The 23229-nt window shown below is 40.1% G+C and overlaps 1 protein-coding gene across 1 annotated transcript in view; it reads left to right on the forward strand.

Annotated features, from left to right (window-relative positions):
• SLC35F2 (solute carrier family 35 member F2) overlaps positions 1 to 23229 on the forward strand; it is a 36592-nt gene that overhangs the window by 10809 nt on the left and 2554 nt on the right. Inside the window, exons 2-7 of the mRNA XM_063305820.1 lie at positions 1007 to 1182; positions 1594 to 1721; positions 5388 to 5547; positions 15271 to 15427; positions 17393 to 17445; positions 18733 to 18887. Coding sequence (XP_063161890.1) covers positions 1007 to 1182; positions 1594 to 1721; positions 5388 to 5547; positions 15271 to 15427; positions 17393 to 17445; positions 18733 to 18887 — 829 coding nt within the window. The remainder of the gene's footprint in view (positions 1 to 1006; positions 1183 to 1593; positions 1722 to 5387; positions 5548 to 15270; positions 15428 to 17392; positions 17446 to 18732; positions 18888 to 23229) is intronic.

The following is a 23229-nucleotide window of genomic DNA, read 5'->3' on the forward strand; positions in this document are numbered from 1 at the left end:
TAAAGTATGTAAGCAAAAGACAGTCATGAGCAATGTTTGGGGTCAGTGGGCACAGATGAAATTATGAGAGCACATATGGGCATTCTCACAGGCATGGAGTGTTTGCCCATTCACAAAAAAGTTGATGTGGATGGATAGCACCATTCACCAGAAAGCAAACTGGTGATCATCACTTGCTCTAGTCCTCCAGGAATGTCTGTCAACATAGTTTGTTGTTATAGTTAATCAAGTCAACTGTGACTTCTGGTGATTGCAAGAGCAAGTCCATGCAGATTTCTTTGTAATGTTTCTGTTGCCATTGCCTTTTTCCTGAGAGAGAGGGACTGGCCCAGAGTCACCCAGTTGTCTTTTATGCCTAGGCAGAACTAAAACTCAGTCTCCAACTTCTGGTCGAGTGCCTTTAGCCACTACACCAAAAATTGCTAGTTTCATTTTCTCTTTTTCTGGGCAGAGCAGAACTTTTCCAAACAAGGATTGGCAACCATTATTAGGGTCTAAGAACATCTATGGAACCTATAAAGAGCCTAGAGGTATTCATGTGAGTAAAAGCTATGCTTTACTTTCTCATATGCCAGTTTCCCACTTAATTTTTAAAATGAAAAAATAGGAGTGCATATCCCAGTGTAGAACATTTTCTCTTTAATCCTTAAAAAATTGCTGTTGCTGTTCTAACTCCTTCAGTTTAAATATTCTGCTGTGAGAATGGTAGAAATTCTTCCCCACTTGAAACGGTACTGCCTAAACAGTGAGAGCTAGATAGCATTGGATGTTGGTTCTGCAGGATCAGGCTTTCTCCTCACCCAAGTAACCACATGCCCCTTTATTCTTCCTTTTTCCAAGTATCTGGGTCAACTGATAAATGGAACACTTTGCTGATTAAATTCTTCTTACTAACAGAGATACAAGTACATTTCCAAGGGCATTGTCATGTATTATGGATTGCCTTATTCTGTAAATAGATAAATAAAGTAAGCCTTTCTAAACCACTCTCCTTTTGTATTTGCAGGCATATTGTGAAAACACTTCTCCTGGGTCAGATACTCTCCTTGCTTATTTGTGGGACTGCGGTCACAAGCCAGTTTCTTGCCGACAAGTACAGCATCAACACTCCAATGCTGCAGAGTTTCATAAACTATTGTTTGCTTTTCCTAGCATATACAACGACTCTGGCATTTAGGAAAGGTAAAATGGGATATGTTGAGTGCAGAGAGTTCCTGTGTTACTCTCCAACCATGCCGTCCTTCAGAATAGTCCATTCCACCCTCTAACTTCATCTTCTGTTTCCTATTAAATTTTATCCCTCCCTCCATTCAATTTATATGGCTCACTAACTCACCAAGGCAACTCTGAGTGGCTAACATAAAATTAAACAATAAGAAACAAGAATAATAACAAAGATATAGCAAAACATACATTCAGCACCATCAAATCCCACATGTACCACCTAAGGTGGGGACATCCAACTATCCTAGCTTTAGTCTCAGAGAGTGCTTTTTTCCATACCCCATTTAAATTCAGGTGTTGGTAGAACAGAAAACATCTGTGAACATCTGTGGAAAAGTACATGGACTGACATGTTTGCTTTTTCTTCAGATGGTGATGGACTCTTGCAGATCCTAAAGAGGAAATGGTGGAAGTACATTTTGCTTGGATTGGCTGATGTTGAAGCTAACTACACCATTGTAAAAGCCTATCAATATACAACCATAACAAGTGTCCAGGTAAAAATAATAGTGCATCTTTTGGCATATTAAACATTAATATTTTCAATGTGGCAAGAGTTTTTCTAGGCAACTGCTATTTAGAATCTGTCTAATATAGTAGGGTGATCCAAATTAGATCCTAACTTAAGTCATGAAGTTCATTGGGTGATCTTGGATGGATCTCTGTCTTGGCTTAACCAATTTTATAGGGTTGTTGCAAGAATGCAGTTATGGTGGAAAGAAACACTTATGCCACCTTGGGTTTCTTGAAATAAAAGTTGGATATAAATACAATAAATCAGTAGGAGAATGCTGAATCCATCTGTTTTAGGATAGAAGTGGCTGTTAAAATACAGCACTGCCCCTCTCCATGTAGCTCCTGCATTCCAAGAAAAGTTATCCCACATTGTTGTACTGAACTTACAATGACCTCATTTTGTGTGCCTACTAAAATGTGTTTTTATGACCAAATTTATCCCTGATTTTTAAGATTTTAGAAGCCTTCAGGCAAGGCAGAGCCATTAATGAAAGATCACAGCATGCAATCTGAGAATTCTTTCACATAGCCTTAAATTATATCAGTTTTCCTTGCAAAGTAAAAATTATACTGTTGTGCCGTTGGTCCACCCTGTGGGCTGAGCACCCTTTGGCACTGGTGCTGGGTGATGTGGATTTCACAGTTGAAATCATAGTTTCACAGTGGATAGATTCTCGACTTTGTAAATGCAAATACATATTTTTATTGTCTGCAGTCTACTAAACATAACCATTTCCTTGCTGACAGGATACTTTTGATGTTTCATCAGTGGCTTGTGTCCCTCTGCAGGTGTCTGTGTGGGGAGAGCATTGTGGTAATACATATAAATATGTTTCTGCTACTGAAGCAGTGAAATTTCTATTGGCCTAAAATTAGGGCTGAATTGAGAAGAAGCATTCTTTTTATTCAATTGTGGATTGTCACAAAAGTAGGACATTTCGGTGGAAGGAGCTCTCTTCCTTTCCTGACAATCCAACATTTTGCTCTGTAATGTTAGATTATGAGAGCCAGTTTGGTGTAGTGGTTAAAGGTGACGGACTATAAACTTGGAGATTGTCATTTGAATCCTCTCTTAGGCATGGAAGCTTGCTAGGTAATTTTGGATCAGTCTGTCGTGAGTAAGGATGGCGAGCAGCATTTCTTGGTTTTCTGAAGACATTCCAAATGTCTCTCGTTAATTTCTTGTTCCTCCCTCTTTTGATGGGAGTAGGAGTTTGTTAGGATTGATGTCCTAACAGCCAGGAAACACGCTGAGACAAGGAACTGGTCTCTAATGTTTTATTGCTTGTACATAACAGGAATCCTAACAAACTGAAGAAGCATGGGAAAAACCCAGCCATATAAACCCCAAAGGCTAAGGCGGGCCCGATCTGTGTCTCTTTGAATGGCTGCCCAATTCCTCAGTGCTACGCATGCACTTAACAGTCTGGATGGGAGCCCCCTGCTCGCCATCCTTGCTCATGACACAGTCTCTCTCAGCCCTAGACTGAGAAATCAAAGGTATCTTTCTACCAGCCTGCATTAGATCAGAGTGGAAGATTACAGTCCATAACCTTCAACAAAGAGATCTTTATCTTTCAGTGGATTGATTCAGGATGTTGTTGTTAAGTAATAAACATTCAACGCACCCCTGTCTCAATTTTAGACTACTGATTAACCTGTTTAACTATTCCTTCTCTAAGCGCTTGGGGACATATTGATGTTATAATTCAGTTGGTGTTTGGGGAGCAATATTTCTCCATTACCCTCATCCATAAATCAAGAGAAACTCTCAAGGCCTCCTCAGCCTAGTAGCCCACAGATTCTTCTTTTGAAATCACATAGTGTAAATGTGCATTGATAGATTGAAAAGCTGTCTTTGGTAAATTAGCATTTTTTTAAAAGATACATTTCTAGTAGAATTACTTACAAAACATTCTCCTCAACTGGAAACTTCCTCTCCGTGGGAGTGATCCAGCTGCTTGTTTTGGGTAAGAGAAACCAACTCTGTTTGCTTTGTTTTTCAGACTGATTTCAGTTTGAGGAAATGTTTTGTAGATTTTTTGTCTTTGAGGCCGATAGCAGTAGGAACGCTGATGCTGTTTCCCAGCTGCTAAGATCACAGTAAGACTATGGACAGTCTCCTGACTGTGAGCTTCATTGAATTCAGGGCCTCTTATGGTCTTGTGAGGAAGGTTAAACTGAGAGAGGGTGGTTGGTGCAAAGTTATTCAGTGAGTCTCCATGGCTGACAATGGTCTTGAACCTGGGTTTTACTAGACCTAGTCTGACATCTTAACCACTATATCACACTACTTCTCATGGTAAGGACAAATAGGGAGGGAATGGATGCTAAATTACAAGGATCAGAGGAAGAATTTCTTTAATTTCTGCTTGGTGGTGGCCAAGTTTTTATTTTAAAATGTGCCCAGGATAATTCCATTTGAAATGGCATACTTTTTATTGCTGTTGTTAATATGGCTTCATTTGAAAGAAAAAATTCCAACCTGGAAGACTCTTGTTCAGGGTTCCTGCAAGGCAACAGTGCCCTTTTTAAGTTGTTCCTTTCTATGAAGAAACAAAAGGGAGACAAAGAGGCAAATATAGGCTCCATTTGCAAGAAGGAATGAATAAAAAAACAAGGAAGGTTTATATGAAAAAAAATTACATAGCTTATGATATTGTCAGGCTCTTCATTTGTTGTTAATGTATGACTTGGTATGTGTGATTAATTTCTCCCAGTACAGAACACCTTATGAAAACTCTTGAGCAGAAATATTGACAGAAACAGAAGCATTAGCTAAAGGAAAATAAGATTTATAAAATGTGGTTAGCTCTTCATGTTTTCTTTCTTCGTCTTTTGGAAATATTTTATTTTGGCTACTGCAGCTATAGGGGAATGTATAGCTCTGTTGTATGGGAAAGACTCATAGCACAAATAGAGACTTCAGAACTCAATTCAGCAAAAATTAATGATTCAGTCCCAGTAAAAAACCTGGAACATAACTTAATCTCGACTGTCCTTAAGTTTGATTGTTTCCTTAGGTAGTGGGAGCAGAACATTTTTCAGCCAAGAACCAGGTTTGACTTTGGCAATCAAAGAAGTTTGACCAGGACACTAGACCTTGGCCAGGACAAAGATGTATGAGGGCAAAAAAAATGAACTTTGGTTTAATTTAAGTTTAGATTAAGGAAAAAATACTTTTATTAATTTAGAGCTAATAAGGTGAATAATTTTCTGTCACCTTGAACTTTACAATTCAGTGGCAGCTTTGGAAGGACCTTAGTTTATGTACCCCTGTGTTCCAGTAATGACCATCTGAAAAGATCTCCTTGAGTTGAGTTCAACCATTAAGTTTTCTTGGCAACAGTTTGGAAATACTGCCTTCTAGGATTTTCCCCCCCAGCATAAACTACAGTCCTTGGACTTTCTCATGGTCTCTCATTGAGCTATTAACTATAGTATGTACCATCCTGCTTGGCTTTGGTTGATCCAGCCAAGATCAACCAGGTACTGCTACTAACTGGGTATTAGTATAGCTCTTAAAAGACCATTTAGGCATTTACACTGGTCAGGTACCATATCCCCAGCATCGCCCAACTGGATGAGAAAGAGCACTTTCCATTCTTTTTTTATGATAGAGATCTCTTTCTTTCTTCATATGGCAGCTCCTGGACTGTTTTGGGATTCCTGTGCTGATGGCTTTATCATGGTTCATCCTCCGTGCAAGATATAAACTAATCCATTTCATTGCTGTTGCTGTCTGTCTGTTGGGCGTAGGGACCATGGTCGGTGCAGATATATTAGCTGGAAGGCAAGATGGTGAAGGTAAGATTTGGGCAAAATAACTTGGTGAAATATCCCAAAACTCTAACCATGATAGTGGCAAGAAACTTATTCAATATTTTGAATTTGTTGATGTGAATCAGATTTGTGCCTAGTAGTGGAGAATGTTCTCCAGAAAGGTCTGTGTAGACAAAATAATAGCAGTCCTCTTGTTTGGATAGAAAAAATAATTTTTCTACGCTGTGCTAAGTTCAGAAAGTCAGTATGCTTTATTGGTAACCTAGATATTTCCAGCCTAAAAAAGCTAGCTAGCTAGCTACATGGAAAGATAGATATACACACTTTTATCTAGACACTGATAGCAAAATCAGTTTACAAGAAAATCTTTGGCAGGAAAATGATTAGTCCTCTCTTTTTTCTCCAAAAACGAATTGGGAAACAAAAAAAAAATCCAAGAATTACTGTCAGGAAGTGCTGACTGTATGTTATTGAGAAAAATTAGCCAAATTATTGGTGTGGGTGGATTTCTTTTAAAGGAAAGAAATGTTCCTTACACTGCCGCAAAACTTAAGTCATCCACTTTGCTCCTTAAAAATCCCTCCAATGCCACATATGATTAGCTACTCTTATTTGAGGATATTCAGGGAGCTGGGTGGCATAAGTGGGATGTAGTTGCAGATTGCCCACCCTTGCATTAGGTGCTCAGTAGATCGATGACTTGGCTGAGTGTAGAAGAGCTTCAGAACTTCACTTATTGCAATACTGTTATTAATGCTTACTTATCCTGGCACAAGTGAGTTTCTGCTTGGATGGAAATGTCATGAACTGCTCTCATGAGGAAATTGGATAGCAGATGTACATTACTGCTTTCTTTAGATAGTGGAAGGGGGATAGCTTAGAGGAAGGTCCTAGATCCATATTTTGCCATTCAAGATACCTGCAGTACCTTTGAGATATTGTCTACCAGTGCAGCTGTGTTGCTGCAAATATGTGGTGCTGAAAGATTCATGTTTTCCAGCCAGCTGGTAAAGGAGAATAGATTATATACTTACAGTCCTGTGCACTCAGCTTGCAACCCACAAAGACTTTTCCTCCATAGAGCATGGGGAGGTGTTGTATGCAAGAGAAGATGGGAATTACTGTTTTCTGCCTCTCCTGCATAACATCCTGTGCTCTTCTCCAAAGAGTCAGGTGCAATTCTCTTCCTGCAAGGTTTTGTGCTGAGGAAAGCATGTGAGAACCCGCTGCCACCACGTTCCACCCCCTGATGTCATCCAGTTCTTGGGGAATGGGACAAGAATCCAGTGCCTGCCTAGTTTCATCACCAACCCCTCTCTATTGACATGGTTCTGGAATTTAGTTGTGGTGCATACTCAGCTGTGGAATACCTACTGGGCTTACAGGTGATTCCATGTTTAGCTTTGGCATATCCTTTTAGAAGGTCAGGTAAAGGAGGCCATCTCAGGGTTGGCAGTGGAGTTCCCCAGGCTTATGGTTCTGGAGGACTTCAACCTGCCTTCCCTGGGGCGGGCCTCTGAGGCAGCTCGGGAATTCATGGCTACCATGGCAGCCATGGGCCTGACTCAGATTATTCGCGACCCAACTCGAGACAGTGGCCTCACCCTGGATTTAGTTTTCTTGTCGGAGCAGTGGCAATGTGACCTGAGGGGAGAGTTACAGCTATCCCCATTGTCATGGTCAGATCACCCCCTGATGGCCTTGAGGTTCTCTTATGCCACCCCCCTCCGCAGGGAGGCAGAACCCATTCGATTGGTCCGCCCCCGGTGACTGATGGACCCAGTAGGGTTTCAGAGGGAGCTGGGGGTTATACCTGGGGATCTGCTGAACGGTCCAGCGGAGGCCCTGGCCGCCACCTGGAATAGGGAGGCGGCTGGGGCCTTGGACAGGATCGCACCTGTGCGACCTCTCTTGCCTCATCACACTCGATGCTCCCCATGGTTTACGGAGGAGCTGAGCATTTTGAAGAGGACTAAGAGATGTCTAGAGCGCCACTGGAGGAAGACAAAGACTGAATCCGACTGAACACTGGTTAGAGCCTCTATTAAGGCCTACCTGGTGGTGATAAAAGCGGCGAAGCGTCAATACTTCTCCGCTCTTATTGCATCTGCAGAATGCTGCCCAACGGTCCTATTTAAAATCACTCAATCCCTTTTGGGGAAGGTGGGTGCAGTGACCCACTTGCAGGGCCGTGCAGAGGAGTTCTTGGAGCATTTGCAAGACAAAATCGCTCAGATCCGCTCTACGTTAGACTCCAAGCGTGAGGCAGGGTCTGTGGAGATACCAAGGGATCGTACTGACCATGTTATCTGGGAACAGTTTGATCCTGTTGGACCCGAGGAAGTGGACAGGATCATCCAGACAGTAAATGCCACCACTTGCCAATTAGATCCATGTCCCTCCTGGCTGGTGAAAGCAGCTCGGGAGGTGACATGTGGTTGGGTCCAGGCGATGGTTAATACATCCTTGAGGGAGGGGGTGTTTCCAGCTGCCTTTAAGGAAGCACTGGTACAACCCCTCCTCAAGAAACCATCGTTGGTCCCTACTGTACTGGATAATTTTCGTCCAGTCTCCCACCTCCCCTTTTTGGGGAAAGTGGTTGAGAAAGTGGTGACATTACAACTCCAGAGGATTCTGGAGGAAACAGATTATCTAGACCCCTTTCAGTCAGGTTTCAGGCCAGGATATGGGACAGAAATGGCATTGGTCGCACTTATGGATGATCTCTGGCAGGAGCAGGATGGGGGTGGTGCATCCATCCTGGCTCTTCTTGACCTCTCAGCGGCTTTTGATACCATTGACCATGGTATCCTTTTGGGTTGGCTCAGGGAGTTGGGGGTGGGCGGCGTAGTTTTGCGCTGGTTCACCTCTTCCTCCATGGCTGGTCCCAGTCGGTGATGATGGGGGGGAGAGATCCGACCCTCGACCTCTCCTTTGTGGGGTGCCACAGGGCTTGGTCCTCTCTCCTCTCCTATTTAACATCTACATGAAACCGCTGGGCGAGATCATCCGTCACCACGGGATGAGGTATCATCAGTATGCCAATGATACTCAATTGTATATCTCCATCCCGGGTGAGGTAAGTGATGCTGTGACTGCCCTCTCTCGGTGCCTGGGGGCTGTAGGGGTCTGGATGGGGAACAACAGGCTTTGGCTGAACCCTGGTTAAGACGGAGTGGCTGTGGGTTAAGGGTTCCTCCGTATCCGGGACTTTGTCATGTTTAGTTCTGGATGGGGTTGCACTGCCCCAGACAGACCCGGTGAGTAACCTGGGGGTCCTCTTGGACTCATGGCTCCTGCTGGAAGAGCAGGTGGCAGCCGTGGCCGGAAGGGCCTTTGCACAGCTTCGTGTTGTGCACCAGTTGCACCCTTTCCTGGATCGGGAAGCCCTTCGGACGGTCACTCATGCCCTTGTTATCTCCCATATAGACTACTGCAATGTGCTCTACATGGGGCTGCCCTTGAAGAGTATCTGGAAGCTTCAGCTGGTCCAGAACGCAGCTGCACGGGCTATTTTTGGCGCCCCTAGAAGGGCGCACATAACACCTTTGCTACGTGAGCTGCATTGGATACCAGTTTGCTTCCAGGTCCAATTCAAGGTGTTGGTTATCACCTTTAAAGCCCTACATGGCATGGGACCGGGTTACCTGAGGGACCGCCTCTTCCCCGTATCATCAGCCTGTCCCACCTGTTTATGCAGAGAGGGCATGCTGCAGACCCCGTCAATAAGAGAAGTCCATCTGGCGGGGTCGAGGAGGCGGGCCTTCTCTGCAGTAGCACCCGCCCTTTGGAACATCTTGCCCCCGGAGGTAAGATTAGCCCCATCGCTTTTAGCCTTCCAGAGGAAGTTGAAGACCTGGCTCTGCCACCAGGCTTGGGGCAGGGAGGAGAATTGACATACTTGGGGTTGGCTGGTGCCTTGAAGTGCCCCTCCTACATGATGGTTGAAGAGATCATAGCCATCTGGATTTTATGAGCTGGGGTAGTTAAGAAATTGTTTTGGTTTTTAATGGGATTTTATTGGAATTTTACTGTGTTTTTATTTGAGTTTTTATTGTATATTTATTCTGTGCTGTAAACCGCCCAGAGTCCCTCCGGTTGGAGATGGGCGGTGACAAATTTGATAAATAAAATAAAAATAAAAAAATAAAATAAAGGAGACAGACTCTATCTGGAACCTTGAAGAGCCTTTGCCAATGATAGTACACAGGCTTGAAGAAAAACAGGCTGTGTCTCCAATTCAAATAATGGCCGCATAGCTTTCTGAATATGCCTCTAATTTATACTCATGGTATCTAATCCAGCAAGTCAAACTTGCATCAACTTTTGTGGATCAGGGTGTGGGCCAGAGTCCCTGCATCAATGTTCATCTCTGCCAGATCTTGTTTTCCATCTACCTTTCAAGTTTCTTTTTTTAAATAGTAATTTTATTAAAAAGTACAATTGCAAAGATAAAAACTAATACAAATTTTAAAAATGCAAAAGAATGAAAGGAAAATATAGAAGGTGCAGAAAAGAAAAAAATAGAAAGAAAAATAGAAAAGAGAGAAAACATAAGACTATAGTAAAGAAAAAGAAAAGAAATATATAAAGAAATGACTTCCCCCTTCATCACAAGTATAAACAATTTTGGTAACTTATCACCTTCTCTTAAAATACAACAAATGATCTCATCCTCCCATATCCCATTTCTTATATGTAAACACATCCTTAAAACCTTGTCATTTCAGTCCTGGTGTCAGCAAAAGTCCATTAAGGGTTACCAGAGATAACAACGTATCTATTTTAACCTTGATCAAATAAATAAACTTTATATTCCTTCCTTTTACTTTTAATAATCTTGATCTTTAGTCCCTTCAAATAATGTCCTAGAAGTTGATTTCTTTTCATTTGTCCCTTCTCACAAAATTTTTCAAAGCTTTAACAAGCTCTTTTGTAAATCCAATATAGGAAAATTATGCAGGTCACTCTCTTAGTTTGTTATTTGTATGTCCTTTTTAACTGTTAAGACATCAGCTGGTTTCGTTTATATATCCAGTGTAGCATCTTTTTCCATGTCGTTCTTTAGCCTGTCATTTTTAAATCCACTTTCAGATCAGTCTCAATCTTGTCATATATAACTTGTTCCTCTTTCATAATATCTTTTAAACACAGTCTATCTATAGAGGAAAGCACTCTTAAAATTAACTTCTGGATCCATTGTTTAAAAATATCCTTCAATATATCCAATGTTAAAATATTTTGCTTCATTCTGTATTAGTCAAATTTAAGTGTTCTTCTCCTTTAATTGTGATCTTTAGTTCCTTCTGGTTCCCTCTACCATCCAACATTCAGAGACTCATCCTGTCAGTTTTTTAAAGAGAATTCAAAACAAAAGCATTTTCCTATAGGAAGGATTCTTGTAATTAATTTCAAAATCTTATTTCAAATGCATATGGACCCTTAGTCCATTTGTAACTTTCCAAAATCAAAGTTCTAATCACCCCTTTGCTGTTTACTCCAAAAGAAGAAAAAAAAAACACAACTCTTTAAACTTGTATTTAAAACTTCTTTCGCTAAGGATTGAAGGAAACTCACCCAGTGCTATAAAACTTGTCAATCCAAAGGTTCCTAAACAGTTCCAAAGCAGTTGACAAGCAATTTCTGAAAGTGATTAGAAAAGGAAGTATCTTTAACAATTCTGACCGCAGTTTGAGCAAAGTGGCTATTCCTTGTCTCTCAGAGCTCTAAACCCGCTGGAGGCCACTGTCTTGTGGTCTCACGAGGAGGAACTGTCTGGAGCACTTGTGGGCAATCTAGAGTCTTCTCCTTCTCTGGAGAGGAATTATGAAGAGCTGGTCTAATCACTGACTCTTCATTCTACCACAGTCCTCAGCCCTGCTTTTAGCAGAGCCATCTTCAGTTGCCATTTCTTCCTTGGAAGTCGTACCTACCTTTCAAGTTTCATAGGTGTTTTTCAAGTAGGAGATTCATATCCTAGATAAAATAGTAAGTTCAATTGAGGACAGAGTGCTGAAGTCTCTGGCTGCCCTAATGATAGGCAGAAGTCCAGCACCTTCTTCTTGCCCTCTTGCAATAGCCGCATAGTCCTCAGAAATTTTTCATTTGTTTAATATCCACTTGTTTAAAAGACTGTAACTCTGCCAGGAAAAACACCCCCACCCCATAAAAACTTGCATTTCTGTTAAAAACAATAGTTTGGATGTTGAACAAGATTCTCAATAGGATCATGTTGCAGTAAGGCTTAGTAAAACAAGGGCTAAAAGTCTTGGCCTCAAAATAAAATAAAATTAACATCCATTTGGAAACTTTCTGAAATGAGAACTTGGTCCAGCTCTTACAGAGATTGATCTATTGATTTTCATGGAGAGTTAACTTAGGCCATTAATGCAAAAAATAGAGACATGCGGGGAGGAAATTTAAGATTCTGGAAAGGTAATAATTGGCATTAATTGGACATGCAGTTTTCTTCCGGGTTTCTTAAAATGTCCAAGAACAGGTAATATGTTTGTTTTCAACAAAATCACTTAAAATTGTCTTTGGCTATCCATATAGAATTCACTATTCACATTAGTGTTTAGACTGTCTGAATTAGGACTAGATATCATGTTTTAGAGCAAGAAAAGCTTTCTTATGTAGGAATGACCTGATTTCAGGAGGAACCCAAACATGAGTGTCTGCAGGAGCTTTTATCAAACTGTTAAAAGCAGTTTTGCAGCACAAGCTCTGGTTCTTTCGTAGGTGTGTGTAAAGTTGTGACACATGCACCAAAGAGACAGGGCTTATGTTGTGATGCCACAATGCTTTCATCATTCTGCCCCCCCACCTGCTTCACCCTGCAGATGCCACTGAACCCAAGCTGTTCTGAGAATGTTTCTTGACTTTAAAGTCAAAAACGACTTATAGGGAGTCCAAAGCCGACCTGTAGAGAGGAAGAGTAGGCAAAGAGCTTTGGAGTGAATACTGTCTGCACTCTCTGGAGCCTTTAATTATTGAAATAAATAGTTATTGAAATAAATAATTATTTAAACATGTGCTGTTAATGGACAGTTTGAGAATTGCTACTCTTGATTTTAGGCTTTGTAAAGAAATAGTTCTGTTTGGAGATAGGAAAGGTAGGAATATTTAGGAATTCAGCATCCATAGGGAGAGTCACTCTCTCCTTCTCTCTTCCCCTCTCCCTGTCCCTTTCCCTCTCTCCTGTACACATACACACAGAAGCATCACATGCCTTTGCCATATTTGATGCTTACTTTGTGTTTTCAGCTAAGTATTCTCAGCATCTGGTCAGGGTTTAGCCATCTTCTTAGTTGTATCTGCCTAATTATACTTTTCTGATTTAGGCTCAGTGCCTTTCAATGCATGACAACATCCAGGCTGTCAAAAAATTGAATAAAGGCGTAAAAGAATTTCCACCTGCAATGTAGGGGGAAATATAAATATATAGCCTTCAAATCAGTTTTGATTCCTGACAACTGCTGGACAAGTCCTTGCAGTTTTCTTGGCAGCATTTTCAGAAGTGGCGTGCCATTGCCTTCTTCTTGCAACGGCTGGGAGAAAGTGACTGGTCCAAAGTCCCCAGCTGACTTTGTGCCCAAGGCAAGACTAGAACTCATGGCCTCCTGGTTTCTAGCCCACTGCCTTTAACCACCACACCAAGCTGGGTCTCCAATGTAGAATAGTCAGGATGAAATAAAAAGATAGCCAGAAAACTCCTGCTGCCCCCAGAAAACAAAAAATGAAGAGGCAACAGCTGGCATCACCTAACAAAGCAGCAGTAAAAATCCTACGTGAGCAGCTCTACCTTGATGAGGTAAACAGGCTTCCTGAGAGAGAATATGTTGTAATGTTGGCACTGTAACCAGGATTAGAAAACTCCTCTGTATACTTGTGCTACACCTCATCTGGAGGACAAGGGAGGACCCACTGAGGATATTGGAAAAATATTTACCAGCAACAGTATTTTATCATCAGAATGCTGAGGAACAGAGAGACAGTATAAAGTTTTTAGTGAAGGTTTTATTTTGATGGTTACTTTGGCTAACAGATCAATAATTTCAACAGTATCTCCAAAGGGAACCATGAGAGGTTGATGGTAAAGCTGAGACATAAACATTAATTGCTCATAAAGGTCATATGCTGTGCTATTTTATAGTATTTGTGCTATTATGGTTGTTAAATGCTCACCTAAAGTGGAAATCCAACCCTTCTGTAGGATTTCATAGGGCACATTTGGTGGGGGGCAGAGAGGGGGATAAATAAGTCAAGATAGTGTCTGCAGCTGCATGATTGAATCCCCACCCCTTTTTTATGTGTCTCACACATACAACATACATAAAAAGGGGCGGGGATTCAAACACATGGTTGCAGCTGCCATTGTGATCTTTTTGACGATCATGGATTTAATGCTGATTTCCAGTTTTGTTCCCTTGTTTTTTTCATGCTGAGAAGAGAAACATGAATAATACCTTTTTCATTATTGCTTCAGCCAGATAAAGATACATGGTAAGGATATTAAAGGCTAGTTGTTGGCCTTAATTTTACAACATGTAGTTTTGTACAATTAAGGCCAAAAGTTTTGGATGCTTGGATTGAATTCTTCAATTCAGAATATTGAACTGAATATTGAATTGAGTTCTTCAGTAGATACAGGTAAGTTGCTCTTTCATTAAATCCTTTCCAACAATTATGGGAAACAGTACAATTCATGTGGATTCAAATAATTGGGTATCTAAATACTATTTTTAATATTTTTTTCTGATTTTTGCAGAACAGGGTTTGAGAGGCTTATTTTACTATATTTTGTTCAGGATCTGTTACCATTCAAGTAACTTTTTCAAACTACTCTTAAGAGTCTTAGAAAAGCCTGTATTTCTTCTGCTATTATTTATACATCTTGGATACTATTCCTTGTGGATTTTCATGGTCATTAAATGTTATTTGCTCACAAACTTTGACTTAAGAGTATAGTATGAGAGCTGAAGCATGCAATCTCATTGATCTCTAACTAGCTGATTATTATATCGTTCTGAGGCATTTGCTTCCATGATATAGGAAACCTATCTGTGCATAAATCTTGTAATTTGAATACCTTCAGTGTTTGTAGTTGGAAGAATTTGCCTATGTAAAAAAGTGACACAAGAAAGAAATTAGAAGTGAAGTTAAAAGCTTTTAGCTGCCCCTCCAGCCTCCTTGATATACTCAGGATTACATATAAAAAGAGATTCTTAAGTCTTTAACTGATACACTTTGAAGGTAAAGTCTTCTCAAGTTGAGATCCTTGCTGGGTGATTTCTCAACAATAATATTTTATTTATTTATTTATCACATTTCTTCACTGCCCATCTTGGCAAGCGACTCTGGGCTTATGGAAGGGGGTCATCATTATTTTATTCTGGAATGTTTTCTGAAGATTTCCTGGTGCTCTCCCACCCAAATGCTAACCACGTCTGATCCTTCTTAGCTTTTTGAGGACAGCCATGATCAGTTAGTTGGGGGATGTACCTTAAAAGGAAAGGAAATCTAAGAAAATGTTCCAAATCCTACCTATCATTTATTTGAAACTAGGCAACTCAAACCAGAGTTGGGTTTTGAAGAAGCATTAAACACAGGCAATGTCTATTGAACAGAAAAGAGCAAAGAAACTCCTTCCTATAAACATTTTCAGTATTGGAAATATTACCAACAATCCTTTTAATTTTACTATTAAAAGTTCCCTTTTTGTTGTTGTCCTTGTTTTCTGTGCAGGAAGTGATGTGGTGGTTGGAGATGTGCTAGTCCTCCTCGGCGCTTCATTATATGCCATTTCGAATGTGAGTGAGGAATACATTGTGAAAAATCTGAGCAGAATGGAGTTTCTAGGAATGGTGGGCTTGTTTGGGACTGTTATCAGCGGTCTGCAGCTGTAAGGATCTACTATATGTCTTTTAATTCTAATTAAGAAAACCATCCACAGCACAGAATTTCTCTTCTGTGAATTGGTGGGTGTATTATAAATCCATTGTTAACATCATAATTAACCTTTTTTGGAGTTTGAGCATCTGTAGGCTTGCAACCTGGAGAGATCTTCATATTTCTTGACTTGGGCCACCAAGTTTTCTTATACTTATTGCTTCTCCCCAATTCTTTGTGTCTTTTCATTTGTGTACCTCTTCCCTTCTATAGCAAGCAGAACATAAAATTACGGGGGAAACCTTCAGGTTTCATCTGACAACTGATGATACTGACTTGCTTGCCTGATCTAATGTGTACACCTTGGACATAGCCTGAATTCAGCATTCATTTGACTACTTGTGGCTTATGAGCTGAGGGCAAAGTCAGATGGAATTTCAAATCCTGCAAATGGTTATTCATGCAAATAATCTCTTTGACTTTCATAGAACTAGTCATGGGATTAAAGATTCTGTGAGATTAACCATTAGTAGGTTCAAATCCTGATTTTCTGCAACCATTGCTACAGACCCTTTATCTTTTACAGTTACAGCAAGCACAAATTCAACTGTTCTTCTCATTGATTCATTTCTATGTTTACTTATTTACTTTAAAATTTTTTAGGGACCAATTGAAGTCCATTGAATTCCGAACTCTCATTTATAGTTACACAATTAAAACAGAGTCTCTTTGGATGATTTAAAACAATTCTTCTCTCGAGTTCCTTGCCACCTGGACTGAGTTGCTGTTTATAAAAGAAACTACTAAAGGACTCACCTTGTATCTCGTCATCGTTTTTCTCTACTCTCTCTTCCGTTACTTTCCCTGTCTCCCCACCATCTTTCCCAGTATACAAAAATGTGGATGATCACAGAAGCACGGTTAGAGTTTTCACAATCTTTAGCTGCCATTAGTGGTTCTCTATATTTTGCACTCCATACTGGCTTAGTTGATTGCGTGAACTAGACCAATGAAACCTGAAGCTGTGGGTTAGTTGCTGGCACTGTTCTTCATATTGTTTCTTAAAATAATACTTTATATCAATAGCAGACTCATTTTCTGGGTGTGGTTCCCCATATAACTGAAATAGTACAAGGGAGGTGTCAGCATTCAGGGAAAATTTTTCAAAACTTTAAGATTTTTTTTAGAACAACAGATTCCTGGTAAAAAGAACAATTGAGGAAAAAGTTGTTAAAGAATAAATATGCTCAGTGAGAATAAATGCTGATTAACTTTGAGAAAAGGATATGGAAATAATATTAAATATGTTTTTGATTTCCAAATTAATCTCTCTGATCCCATCCTGATTGAATTCTGTGGTCCTTGACTGACTGAGAAAGTAAACGTGTTTCAGTTAGTAAGCTTTTCTTGATATGCCAAATGTTGAGATGTGGACTTGTGTGCTTGAATGCAACAAAACCATTTTATTTGAACCTTGGAAAATCCAATTCTTAACTTACTGGTGACAGTTTTCAGTTCATCAAAAAAACTCCCTTTTCTGTGCTTTCTAATATAATATGTATCATCATCGTAGTCATCATTGTCATCATCTGTATGCTACCTGACTCCCAACTCTCCGTAGCTCAATTTTACTATTTTAAGAGAATATAATTGACAAAGTGGGCTCTGTTCTCTGAAAGCTTATGTTGTTATAAATCTGTTCTTCTTTAAGGAGCAAGAAAATGTTTTTATGTGCACGGATCTCCAAAACTGTAATTCTGTGCATTCTGACTTGAGAGTGAGCTCCATTGAACCCAGTGGGACTGACTTTTAAATAAACACGAATACTTAAGCTAATTTTCTGTAAGCTAATTTGTCTGTTATTGTTATTTAGTTCTCATTATTTTATTCTAGATTCTGGAAACAATAACCTCACATTTTAATCTGCATTTCTTTTGTTTTTATTCTTTCTCCTCCTCTTTCCCTGCCATTTCCTTAGAGCTATTGTGGAACACAGAGACATAGCTAACATTCAGTGGAACTGGAAAATAGGTATGTATGTGTGCTGTGAGACACTGGGACAAATAAACTTTGAACTGCTTTGCATATCAGGCCTACTCTCATTATATTTAGGTTACCTGATGAACTAAAATGAATAACAAAGTGGAGATAGAGGGATTTTTGCAATACTAGTTACCAGTTTAGAGAAAAGTGCATTAGATCCAGACTTTCTCCTAGCATTGTTGAATACAAATGATCAGTACAATTAACACTTAACATTCCCTGTTTGTTTTCTTCATTAGACTGAAGATATTGTGATTTAGACATACTCAGTGTTCTCTGGAATGTACACCATTAGTTTAATTACTTTAATTTATGGTGCAGAGCAAGAGGCAAGAAGGGAAGTACTGTAGTTCGGTGACAAAGCAGATTCTTTGCCCGTGGCGGATCCAAGATTAATTTTATTTAGAAGGATGAGGGAGCAACTAATGGAAAACCCCCTCTGTGGGGCATCTGCAGGGAAAGACAAGGGGGGCAAACGATGCATGCGTGATGATGTCATAGTGCTGTTTGCACAGTGGCATCATTGGACACCACGGGTTAGATGGTCAAATCAGTCTGATCTTTTATAAAGCAAAATTCTAGAAATAGCCATAGAACCTCAGTTAAAAGCCTGGGGGAAAATCCCAATTCTCTCCCAGTGGAATCACAGCAACAAAAAACAAGATTAGAGGAAGTGGTCTTGGTTGTGCTTCTGAAATGGTAAAAATGACTCCAATAATAAAAGGAACTTGTCAGTTTCCAGAAGCAGTGTGGGTGAGTTGTAAAACGAAGGCTGTGGTGGTGGGCATTCCTGTTTCTCTCTCTCTCTCTGTGTGTGTGTGTGTGTGTAAGAGGATGCAGGTAAGAAAGCATGTCATGACATAAAGCCTGCAACTTTTGTGCTTGCATCAGGTATCAAGGAGTATGTATGTAAGGGCAGGGTTTGCATCACGATGTCATCATACACATGTCTTCATTTTGATGTCATCTCCATTTGCTGTAGAGGCCTGTGGATATGACGTTAACTGTTAATAAGCATATAGTTTAGCAATCTTGCATTCCCATCTGCTGCTTGGCTACAGTTCTCATTGCCAACCAGGATGGCCAGCGATTAGGGATTGTGGATATTGTTGTTTCACCTGTATTGGGAAAATCTCTATGTAGATCATGACAGTTTTACAAAAGTATTGATGTGGGGAAAAAAGCAACTTCTGATTATTGGTGTTTGCCCTCCCCCCACTGTTATAGTCTTGGCATTTGGTCTCTGAACCGATAAGCCATTGCTTTCTTTTCCAGCCCTGCTCTTCGTGGCCTTTGCCCTGTGTATGTTTGGGTTGTACAGTTTCATGCCGATTGTGATTAGGGTGACCAGTGCTACCTCCGTCAACTTGGGCATCCTGACAGCTGATCTCTACAGCCTTTTCTTTGGACTTTTCCTCTTTGGCTACAAGGTGAGAGAGACTCGGATCCTGGTAATTGAGCCCGTTCAAGTATGATTGCAATCAGGAGTAAAAGCATCAGCAGTTTTGCAACCCTTTAATAACTAACAGATTTATTTTAGTATAAATGTTCATCGATTAGAATTCACATGTATTACAGCATAAGTTTTTGTAGACTACAGTCTACATCAGATGCCAGAGGAATAAAAGAGTATCCGCGGATACATTATTTTTGTGGGGGATGGAAGAATGTCAGCCGTGTTCCCTGGTCATGCAACTTTGACTGCCAAGCATTTGATCCTACTGGAGACAACCAGTGAGGTGGCCAGTTATTCAGCAAAGTTCTTCACAAATGAGCCTAAGCCTGAAAGGGGCAGCTAGTGGCTACATGCAGCCCCCGGTCCATTTTCATGGCCCCGAGAGTCCTCATAAGTCACATCACCAAAATTCAGTAGCAAATATAGAAATGTGATAGAGCAATTTTGCTGGATTTATTAAGCCTCCTTTTACTACCCCAGTTTTCCTAAAACCTGTTCCCCAATGAAGAAGATTAGCTTAAAATTCATCTCTGTCCCCTTGTATGGCAGATATACCTCCTGAAGTTCTTGGAAGCAAAAAGGTTCCCCATCATTGCTTGTTTTAACTCTGGTTTGTTGAGCTATCATGATCCTGATTTACACTTTGCACTAAGCCAAAACCACCGTTTCCAAGCCATACTTGCTGGGGTCACATGTCATGCTCAGCCAAAAGCAAGTTAAACATATTTATGAGTTAGTGCTGGGTGTGAACACAAGCAATGATTGAATTTCCCTGAATGATAAAACCTGGGAACCTGAAAACGCCATGAATTCTGAGATCTGTAGTGCCACCGCATCTGGAGAATGCCAGTTTGGAAAAGCCAGAGCACATATTACCATGAAAGGCAGGCCAGCCCGCTTCAAGCTCCCCATGCTTAATAAGCCACTGCACATAAACCATGTAGTCAGAATAAGATTTTGAAAGTTTACTCTGGTTGATCTGATGAAACTCTGTCAGCTTGCTGCAAGCCTCCATCACAGTATGTTTTTACAGTGATAAACCAGCATTGTCTACTGCATTTAGATAACTGATTTGCTGAAACAGCTGAGAGGAGATGAGATGAAAATCTGCCCTTTTAAGAAGCTTAGATTTATGACTCCAAAAGGTCGTTTTTCCTAGCAATACTGCTGTCTCAGATTCTTGGCCTGGAGCTGGTTTCAAATCTAAAAGAGTCGTTTCTTTGGGTTTGAAAGCTCTTTGTTCTGCACATACATCATCTTCGTAGGTCTGGTTGGATTTTCAGGTTGTGTGTATCTGACAAGTAAATCTTTATATCAAATTAAATGTTGACTTGCTGTATGTTTTGTAATATTGCATATATTCAGAGATAGAGCTGAGTTAGGCAAGGGTAAGACGTGACTCACATACAGCTTTTGTTTTCATTCATAAGGTCCATAGTTCAGTCACAAGTATTTCAACTTCAACAGAATGATAGGAAATAAGCATGGCTGGCACTTTTGGAGAAGCAGCTTTGAGTCAGAATATATAATAGGGAGCTGGAATGATATAAAATTACCTGCATAAGAGAACCTTTAATGTGCCAACTCTTGTTGACTAAAGAATATTGAAGCTTTTCAGATCACTCAGAATTCTTAACAGGTTCTTTTCTCAGAAGAAGAATTACACTTAACCAAATAATTACATTTTCTTAAATCTGCAGAGCTTGCATGCCTCAGAGCAATTCATTCAAATATGTGCAGTTCAATGTTTAATTGGCTAAAACTTTATTTATGATTGGATTTAAGGTCTTCTGTATGTTTATAGCAGGTGTGCATGACAGTTTGGACACCAAGGTTTGCACGTGGATTTTGAGTGACATGCCAGGGGCCATGGTAGAAAAGTAAATTTGGTTTCATTTCATTTACACTTAAACAGAACTATAACTAATTATGGTTCATATAATTACTGTCCAATCACAACAAGTGGTAGTATCTAGCCAACCTTTGCTGATCTTGAAAAAACTGAGCAGATTGGACCCAGTTAATATTTGGATAGGAAACACTGGGAGTCCCAGGGTTGTAAACTTGACTTGGAGGTTGGAAAAACATCTCAGAAGAAGGGAGTGGCAAACTTCTTTCATATAGTTGCCAAGAAAACAACATAGACATATTCATATAGGAGGTCTCTAGGGCACTCATGTGATCTTGGGAGGTCTTTGGGGACCCATGTGGTCAACAGCTATGATGGAGTGAGGAATTGCAGACCTAACTCAGCTCCTTCTATTTTTCTGCCTCACCATACTTACACACGTGTGTGTGTGTTTTTTAATTTAATTCTACTATTATTCTGATACGCTGACTAATTCTTCTTTGTGATTCTTGCAAGATTGAAGATTTCTAAGAGGAAAAATGTATAGGTGTTAGCAAGCTCTTGTTCCTATCATCCTAACCAGTGACTATTCTGGCTCAGGGTGATGGGAACTGAAATCCAAGAGAATATGAAGGGTCATAGGTTTCTGCAGTCCTCATGTATAAGAACATAAGAATCTGTCATATCAGAAGTTTGTTTTGGCAGCCCCGTGTATTCAATACTGATTGGCAGAATTTCTGAGAGGGGTCTTCATCAACTATTTTGTATTTTGTTTCATTCATTTCTCACAATTTGTCAAGGGAGGAATAGGTGGCATGTCTGAAGCTCAGCCTCTCACTTTCCCCTGTGAAGTAGGTTGTACTGAGAGATAGTGAAATCATCCAGGTTCAAATGAGGTTGCCAAGTCTAGCAGTCTGCTGCACCTCACTAGTCAAGAGACTTTTACATGCAAACATTTGCTAAAATGCATATTACTTCCCCCATATTGCACTTTAGCTATTCTGCTGCATTCAGAATTAGAAACGTTACAAAACAAGTGGTTTTTCTCTTGCTTTTTCAGTACTTCTTTATGGATGTAGAGGTAATTCTAAGATTTTCTAATGCTTGTGATTACAATTTGAGGTGGTGATGGTGATTAAAATCTATAAAAAGAAAAGCCAGTTATGGGCACAGTACCTCTCTTTTCCAAATTCTCAGTGTCGAGCAAGAAACAAACCAAGTCAGGTCTATCATAATTATTAATGGTTGGTTTCATAAAATAAATTCAGACTCCTTCCCTACAGCTTTCCAAGTGTAAATAGTATAACTGGTATTGCCCTAGACTTCCTTCCCCAATTTTGGCTATAAGTTTCATACCACTATTTTATTCCCTGACACTAGCAGACAACATTAGTGCTAGGTGGAAGAGGCATCTCTTTGACAAATCGCAGTTTTGTGGATTTCCACAAGAGGGTCTCCTTCCTTTGGAGTTTGAACAAGCCAAGATAATTTTGATGCAACACATTCTAGAAAGACAACAAGACCATATTTCCTGCCCAGGAATGTTTTCCTGAGCAGGCAGTCTTACATTTTCAGACCAGCAAGATGCTATATATTGTCATGAGTACTGATGGCGAGCAGGAGGGGGCCTCTATCCAGGGGGGAAAACGCATGCATAGTGCTGAGGAATTAAGCAGCCATTCAAAGAGACACAGATCAGACCCGCCTTAACTTTTGGGGTTTATCTGTCTGGGTTTTTCCCACTCTTTTTCAGTTTGTTAGGATTTTCTGTCTAATGTAGCAGTAATAAAACACTAGAGACCTATTCCTTGTCTCAGCGTGGTTCCTGACTGTTAGGACATATATAATATAAATTATATTACAGTATCTAAGCTGAGAAGGGCCTTAACGCTGGCTCGATTTAATGTCTCCCTTCAGCTATTTTGGAAGGCGGATTTATCTCCTGCTCGACAATGTCCATGTATACTGTTTGCTGCCAGCAAGTTAAGATCCAAGCTGACTAATCCCCATTTGTTAACATAGTACAGCTGTTGCTAACCTCTGAACAACACCGAAATTTTATTTTATTTTACTTATTCTACTTCTGTCTTAGAGTTTTAGTGTTTTGCCTTAGTTTTAGATAAATAACACTCTGTTTCTTAGCTTTAGAGAGACAGTTTATACTGGTAATAATAATGGTAATAATATTCTATGCTATCCTTTTATTTATTTATTATTTTAGCTTATCCAGCTTTCCTCTTTTACTTGTAAACAGTTTGTTAATTGTTTTGCTCTCTACTGGTTGTTCATCTGAAAATTTCAGCCCTACTTGCTTCAGTGACACATTGCTCGGCTATTGGAAATATACTTGGAAATATACTTACTTACATATACTTACGCACTAGCAATGCGTAATGAAACCTGAGCTTCACTACAGCTACTGGAGAAATTTGTTAACGATTTACTTTTTCTTGAAGGCAGTCATCAG

This window comes from Candoia aspera, chromosome 5, assembly GCF_035149785.1.
Source record: "Candoia aspera isolate rCanAsp1 chromosome 5, rCanAsp1.hap2, whole genome shotgun sequence".
Lineage (NCBI taxonomy): Eukaryota > Metazoa > Chordata > Lepidosauria > Squamata > Boidae > Candoia > Candoia aspera.